At 32.1% G+C, this 8712-nt stretch overlaps 1 protein-coding gene across 1 annotated transcript; it reads left to right on the top strand.

Annotated features, from left to right (window-relative positions):
• Window positions 1–132: 132 nt before the first annotated feature.
• HELRODRAFT_175580 (hypothetical protein) lies at window positions 133–7960 on the top strand (the record flags this gene model as incomplete). The annotated part of the gene is made up of 19 exons (XM_009022997.1): window positions 133–384; window positions 759–917; window positions 1272–1355; window positions 1534–1617; window positions 1846–1932; window positions 2015–2137; window positions 2271–2351; window positions 2517–2739; window positions 2958–3077; window positions 3273–3397; window positions 3741–3833; window positions 4026–4251; window positions 4495–4683; window positions 4931–5111; window positions 5227–5398; window positions 5581–5722; window positions 6050–6249; window positions 6558–6778; window positions 7933–7960. 19 exons carry the CDS (start codon window positions 133–135, stop codon window positions 7958–7960), a joined length of 2790 nt encoding a protein of 929 aa, XP_009021245.1.
• Between the last annotated feature and the right edge of the window lie 752 nt (window positions 7961–8712).

Here is an 8712-nt window from a genome sequence, read left to right as displayed (position 1 = left end):
AAAATTTCGTAACCGTATCGTAAGCAATTGAACCTTTGCTTACATTAGAATCAAACCCAGACAATAAACTTCATGAAAACCACAAGAGCTGATGAATTGTCACAGTTTTTTGCTGATTTCAATGGCGCCAACATGAACGAACGCAACAAGAAACCCAGCAATGAAGCCTTTTTAAACAACGAAATTGTTACACACAACAACAACAACAGTAGCAACAACAACAACAAAAACAGTAGCAACAACAACACATATAACCACAACAACAGTCCAATTAAAATTTCAACCAAAGAGGACAGCCTTCTAGATGAGCTGTCAAATAAGTTAAAAAAGTTAGAAACTCTACTAGGTGTCAAATACGAGGAGGTTCATTTTTTAAAGAATGAAGTAAGATTTTTTTTGTTTTTCTGTCTAATTACCTATTTATTGAATAATTAAATTATTGTATGATTTCATGTTTTAAATATTTATTCGATTCAAGATTTTTTCACAAATTTTTGAAGTTATTTTGCATCAACGTTTTTAATTTTAATATTTTCATGATCATTATTTTGTTACATAGATTTTATATTTTAACTATCATTTTACCGGTTACAAAATCTATAATTAAATCCTCTCATGTTAAATTATTAATGTTAATTGATTATGCAATTAATTGCTTAATTAACAAGTGAATTAATTTATTTAGTCATTTTATTAAACTTGGATAAAGAATATAAAGTAAAGATTCTACAGTAAATAATCACAATCTCCATTCATAGGTAACCAGATTAAGAGCGGTCGAGGCCAGCCATTTAACCTACAGGGTAGATGACAATAAAGAAATTCTAAACTTGAAGCAAGAAAATGAAAATTTGACCAAAGAACTGACAAAATGTCGAGATGAAATCCAAATTTTGAGTGACCGTTTGAGTCAGCAGGTTGGTCACTGCATGCGCGCGCGCGCGCGTGTGTGTGTGTGTGTGTGTGTGTGTGTGTGTGAGAGAGAGAGAGATAGAAACAGAGAGAGACAGAGAAACAGAGAGGAATATATATATACATAATGATGATATTACGAAAATGTTTACCGTAAAAAATCCCATTTAGAAAAATCAGTCGGTCGTGAACGATAACTTAGTTGATAATCTTGAAAAGGATATCTCATTTCTTGATACAGTATCTATTTTATTATCATTTTCAGTATCATTTTAAAATATCTGTCTCGATAAAATTTGAAATGTATTATTTCAATTTAATTTGATTTTAATGTATTAATTATTTGCAAAAAATACAAGAAAAACATGGAACTGCTACAAGAATATGATCTTATGAAAGAGAAGAACGTTGAAATGGTCGGGGAGATCAAAGTTTTGGAATCGGTAAGAAGGATTTGGAAATGTAAAAAAAAATTTGGATTATGGAATAATTTTTTTTACTTAAAAAATTTTGAATTCGGCAAATATATTTTTGTAATTTAAAATTAAATTAGATTTTAAAAGTAATTTTATACTTTCGTTAGTTATTTTTCATATTGTAAATTTTACACTATTCACTCAGAAAAATATTCAGTTGCTACAAGAATGCGAGGCCACAAATGCAATGAATTCCGAATTGAGTGATAAAATTGGAAAGCTGGAATCGGTAATCCATTCATTACAACGTGAAATACTCATTTCGAGACGGTCGAGATGGTTTTAATTGTTGAGATGTATGACCTTGCTGTTGTAGTGACACCCGCAATTTGAGAGATGCGTTGATTTGCGTGCTTGCTGTTGAAATCTTTGAGAATTACTAGAAAGAATATTAAATATTAAGATATTAGATATGAAAATATTAAATAATATGAATTGTAAAAAAAATACATTTAAGATTTTGGATGATCTGCGAAGTGAAGGCAGTCGGCTGGTTGCAGCTGTAAACTCTCAACAGACAGAACTGAACCATTTCAGAGAGACGGTTATAAGTTTTATTTATTCACTCTTAATTTTTTTTACTTCAATCGCTTTTTCTAATCTTTAAAATTTAAAATCTCGGACAGGTGCGAAAAGTTACCGCGAATTTACTGAATTACAAGAGTAAAAACGGAAATGACGTCACTGCTGACGACGTAGACGTCGACTGTTTCAGTAGTTTGGAAGCCGTCGTTGAGAGCATTTGCAGAGTTTGTAGATTATTGAATTTTAAAAATTAGAAGTGGATTTTACGATGAATGAATTATAAAATGATTAAAAATAATTAAGTAATAATTAATTAATTAATTCAGGAAAATAATTAAAAATAATTAATTATTTCAGGAGATTGAGTCTTTGAGAGATGAGAAGTGCATTTATAATAAAGAGTTCGAAGCTTTCACCGAAACTTGCTTGAAAATTATGGTTTCAATCATTTTTATTATTTCTTTCATTTCATAATTATAACATTTATAATTGAGAAAATTTATAACAATACGTTATAAATTTTCTCGTTTTTCAATAAATAAATAAATAAATTGTAAACTATTTCATTCTTTATAAAATAAACAAATGACATCTTCTAAACAGAATGACGTTGAAACTCGTGGCCCGACTTGCCTGCAACTTGAAAAATCCAAATCGAAATTTGAAAATGAGAGAGACTTGATTCTGGAGAATTTCGGCTCCGTTGTAACGTTCAACTCGCTGGCAGCTATCAGTAAGTTATTCGATTTCTGCGTTGGATGGCAGTCCGAGATTGAGACGGCTCTGCTGAATGGGAGTTCTGGAGTCATCTTTGAGTCAAAAGATGGTGATTCTTTTTAAGTTTGAAAGTTTTAAATTAAAATCTTTCGACGAATTATTAATTATTTTTTTTAATTAACATCGATATTTACAATTATTCATTATTTAATGAATGTGTGTGTGTGTGTGTGTATGGACTGTATGTGTGTGTGTGTGTATTGTTGTGTACGTGTTGTGTGTACGTGACAGACATGACATTGCATGTGTTGCCATCGTAATGCACAGGTCTTATGAGTTACATCCAAAACATTAACGACGAATTAACATCAAAACGCCAACAAGTTTCTACATTAGAGAGGAACATTGAACGTGCTAAGGCCCATTGTGAGTCGGATATTCAACATTGTTAGTTCATAAGTTCATCTGATTATAATAATAATCATTATTATTTGTAATATAATAATAATTATTATTATTTGTAATATAATAATAATTATTGTAATATAATAATAATTATTATCATTTGAAATATAATAATAATTATTATTATTTGTAATACAATAATTATTCTAATGATTATGATGATAATTGGCGATGTAGACCAAAATAAAATTGGCGCGCTGGAATCTGAGATGGACGACGAGAGGAAGAAATATTTAGATGTTTTAGAAGAAATGAACACGTTGAAAGTGGGTTCTGGCGAGGAAATAAAAAACCTTCTGAAGGTAAGAAATGAAATTATTCTTTTCTTCTTACTATTCATTTTACTTTTATTATTATTATTTGTTTTTTTATTATGCAAAACTGCTTAGATAAAAATTCCTACAGTCAAACATTCTTCTCCATGACTTCCAACACCACACGACGCGTACCACACACACCACACGACGAACCACACGCCACTCGCAAGCACCGCGTCTTACACACACAAATCGTGTGTGATAGTCTTCGAGTTCTGGACAGACAGCATTCGAACCTGGTCAAAGCAACACGAGATACCGCACTCCTATCGTTTGAGCTAATTCATCGATCATGTTGAGTTACAAATTGATTTTTTTTTCAAAACAGGAGATCGAAGATTTGAAAGAATCTCAGCGTTCAATGCTAGAAACGAATGAGGAAACGATCAGAGAAATGAAGGAGAATCACGAAGGCATCATTGTAAGTATTTTTTCTCTGTAGAATTCTCTCTGTTGAATGGAAAAAAACGTGGAAAAATCATCTTTACATTTATTCATTCGTTCATTCATTCATTCGTTCGTTCGTTCGTTCGATCATTCATTCATTCGTTCATTCATTCATTCATTTGTTCGTTCATTCATTCATTCATTCATTCAATGACATCATCTTCAGGACAATCAGAAACAAGAGATCCAAACATTAGCAGAACGTCTCAAAGAGTCCAGAGACGACCACGAAACTTCGACCTTGACCTTTGAACTGACTCTGAAAGAATATAAAGACCAGGTCATACAGCACTCGGTGACCATCTGTAGCATGGAGGAGAAGCAGAGGCAGCTTGAAGATGAGCTAAAGTCGCTAGCTGCTGAGAAAACAGTCCTCCAAAATTTTTTAGACGGTTCTCGAAATTTTTAAAAAAATAATTTCTACACGGTTCTAAAGATAATTTTGGAATTGTTGAATTTTTTCATTTATTAAATAATAATTAATTTTTTTCATATTTATGACTGTCTTAGTATAATTTTTCAAACACATAAACACACACATACACACACACACATAAACCTGCCGACGCACAAACACATTTATTAATTTACGTTTGTGATTGTTGAATTTTACTTTGATGTTCATAAAACTGCAGTTATGAAGATGAAGCAGTCGTCCGATGTGCAGGAATCGTTGGAAGAGAACGCGAAACTTCAACTGCAACTTCAGAAATTGAAGAAAGAAAATTTGAAGTACGCGAAAAGAGTCGACGATTTTGAGGTCGTCATTGGAGATTTGAAGACTGAATTGAACTCCGCTTATATCAGGCTCACAGATTCATCTGGTTAACACAAAATTTCTTCAATTTTCTTTTCTTACAATTTTAAATTTATTATTTTCAAATGCATCAGCAACAATCGCACGAGAATCTCTTCGCAGTCGAACCCAACCACTACAAAAGCAATGCCAGGCACCTTTACCATTACACCATTTTGATGCCAACATTTTTTTATAATCTTATTGTCATATAAACGACAAAATGTAATGATAGTTTGGATAAAATATTTTAGATGAATATTATTTATTTGTAGGTTTTTTATCAGAAGAGCAAAAACAAATTATGGAAGAACATTCTAGAATAATAGAGAACCAAAAAGAACAGCTGAGAGCAGCTGAAAAGCAGCTGAAAACAGCTGAAGAGCAGCTTGAGATCAGCAAAAGCAGCGAGAAGCAGCTGCAAGAGGAAGTTCAAGTACTTTCTGAAAAAATTTGGTTTGTTAGCAGTTCTTTATTCCAAAAATTTAACGGAGTTGAATTTTGGTTGTGATGTTGTATTTCTATTTTGTTCTTGTTCGTTGAATTGTTTTGTGCTCCCTCTCATCATCAGCTCCCACGAGAGAGAGATGGCGACAAATGAAAAAATTTTGCGAAAAGTCGAGAAAAAGATGGACCTGATTGAGAATATAAAAAATGGCGGCGATGATGACGTCATCCAGCTTTCGACGACACTGCCACTGAGGTCGTCGCAGAAACAACTGGCGATTCTCGATAGATCTTTGGTGAGTTTAGCTGACGCCACTGTCGTCACTGACATCATCATCATTACCACCATTGTAACTACCATCATAATCATCATCATCGTCACCAACAACAACAATCATCATCAACATCATCATCGACATCGGCATCTTCATCATCAAATTCCTCACCATAGCCATCCCCACCATCAACATTTATATAGAGCCCAACAAAACTGGCTGGATTGAATTCCCAAGGGCATATCTGCTCACGCGAACAACACGAACTCGTGATAAAGAGGCAGCAAAATGCCCTGGTCCAACTCAGGGCAAAGTTAAAAGCCCTCGAATGTGGCGATAACCCGTGTTGGTTTATAATTTTTTTATAATTTTTGAAAATTATAGATTCAATTTTTGAAAATTAGATATGTAATTTTTCATAAATTATGACTAAATTGATAAATATTCAATCTTCGTTACCACTATTATTATTGCTATTAATCCTCTTTTTGATTTTCAGAGGTATCAACGACAAACACACATACACGCACGCACGCACACGCACGCACGCACAGACACACACGCACATCGTATATTAGTTGTCGTTCTTCTCTCTTCCGATAATATAAATTATAATTATTTATATTATTATAATTAATTTAATTATATCAATTATAATTAAATATGAAACAGTACTGTCGAAGGATGAAGCTCTGCAGCAAGTGGCTTATTTGAGGAGAGAGTTGGAAGAGTTGAGGTCTGTACATCTAGCTAAAGTGAAGGTTGATAATTTGTTTGACGGAAGTTACGTCATGAATGCCGATGACGTTAGAGCTAGTCATTTATTCGCTATGAAGGAGTTGAGTGACTTGATTGAGATTAGTGAAGATGCGGTATGTTGGTTGGCCGGTCGGTTGGTTGGTTGTAGTTGGTTGGTTTTGGTTGATTGGTCGGTCGGTCGGTTGGTCGGTTGGTTGGTTGATTGGCTAGTTGCTTGGTTGATTGGCTGGTTAGTTTTGATTGGTTTATTGATTGATTAATAAATTTGTTGATTTCATTTGTTGATTTCATACAAACTCACATAAGCATTCTACAATTAAACACACACACATACATACATACATCACACGCACGCACACAAACAAACAACCGCACACACAAACAAATAACCACACTCACACACAAACAAACAAACAAACAGTATCTAGAGCTTCAGAGAAGCATAGCCAATATTCTAAACTATGATAATAGCTTCCCTTCCGTATCTATACTTCAAATACCGCGAGAGAATCTAAACAACTTGATACAAACCAGAAAGATCATCTGTAACGATTTTGTCGACAGGATTATCAGACTGAAAGAGATTATTCTAGATAAAAATCATCAATTGAATGGTTATGATCAGGATTTGTGTAGATTAAGGTCGGATTAGTGATTAATTCGATCGAAATTTATTCATATTTTAGTTGAAATTTTGTTTGTCTGTTTGTTTATTAGTTCATTGATATGTTCATTTTTTGTTCGCTTGTTCATTTGTTTGTTTGTTTATTCATGCATTTTGTCATTCATTCATTCATTCATTCATTCATTCATTCATTCATTCATTCATTCATTCATTCATTCATTCATTCATTCATTCATTCATTCATTCACTCATTCATTCATTCATTCACCATTCACTAACTCATTTTTATCAATTGTTAATTTAGTAATTTTTTTTGCTATAGATCGGCAGAAATATACAATGAAAGGCTGAACGAGAATCTAAATCTCTTATCGGCTAGAGAATGTTTTTGTTATTTTTGTTGTTTGTAGAATTAATGTTGTTGTCACTATTATTATTAGTAGTAGTAGAAGTCGTTGTAGTTAGCAGTAATAGTAGTTCGCCTTAGCGTTTATCTATCCGTCCAATTATCTAATCATTCATTTTTTCATTCACATATCAATTCATTCATCAATTCTATCCAAGAACACATCTATCCACTTATCAATTCATCGAACAATTTAGCCATTCATTCATCCATTCACCTACTCACTCATCCATCCATTTACTCATCCATTCACTCACTCATCCACTCGCTTATTCATCTAATCATTCATCCACCCATTCACCCACTCATTCATCCATTCATTCATTCATTCTTCCATTCATTCAGAGCGACTTGTTAAAGAAGAAAGATGAAATTCAATGCTTAAGAGAGTCGCTGGTCGTATCTAAAGAGAAGCTAGAGAGGTCGCGACACCAGCGTGCTTCCAACTTCAAATTTAAAGTTATTTCTATTTATTAAGTTGATAGTGTAGAGGTAGAGTGTCTTGGCAGTGCGGTTGTGATTGGATTCGATTATAAAGAAACACTTTCAATCTAGAAACTAATTAGAATAGAAAAATTGATTGATTGATTGACTGACTGACTGACAGACCGACCGGTCGATTGACTGATTGATTGACTGATTGACTGACTGATTGATTGATTATTGTTTTTTTTTATTAATTATTTAAATAAATTAATAATCAATTGAAAGCTATTATTTATAATTTTAATTAATAAAAAAAAATTATTAAAAAATATTCTCCAGAGAAATCTGTCCGAACAAAGAAGCTTGAAATCCTTGAATGTCTAAAAAACATCTTTTTTCTTCCAATTTTTATTCATTTTTTTATTTTTTTTCAATACAAACACATTCGGTATATATACACATACGTATATACATAATCATGTATACATATTGTATATAGACGTGTTTCTGTTTATACTCTGGTATAAACACATTTTGTTGATACGAATTTGCATACAGTATATGCATACACTTGTATATACAAGGTACAAGCATACATTTTATACATATATTTGTATGAATTATGTACAAATACAATTTACATACAATTTTATACACACCGTATATACATATGTTTGTATGGATGTTGTATACATACACACAATACAGGTGTATCGATCAATTAATTGATTGGTTGGTTGTACACAGATGAGGATTGTGTTGTATAACACGTGTTGCACTTGTTTTATTGTTATGTGTTGTGTATAAGTGTTTGTAGATGATTCTGGTTTTAATTGAATTAATTTTTTCTCTAATTAAATGACGTCGATTTTAATTGAAATAATTGTTCTCTAATTAGCCAATCTTGAGTTAATTAATTTTTAAATTGAATGATTTTAATTTGAAATAACCTTTTTTTAATCATATAAATTCACTGAACGCTACAAGTTAGATATTAATCCTTTTAACACTTTTTCAATATTTTTTTATTTAATTACGTGATTTAATCCCAATTAGTTACTTAATTCTTTAATTTAGATTTAAACATTTTTTGATTTATTTTCACGATAATCGAATTGA

Source organism: Helobdella robusta, assembly GCF_000326865.2.
Source record: "Helobdella robusta unplaced genomic scaffold HELROscaffold_34, whole genome shotgun sequence".
Classification (NCBI taxonomy): Eukaryota; Metazoa; Annelida; class Clitellata; order Rhynchobdellida; family Glossiphoniidae; genus Helobdella; species Helobdella robusta.
Note: the sequence above shows the minus strand (reverse complement) of the source record. Positions and strands in the feature narration are given on the sequence as shown.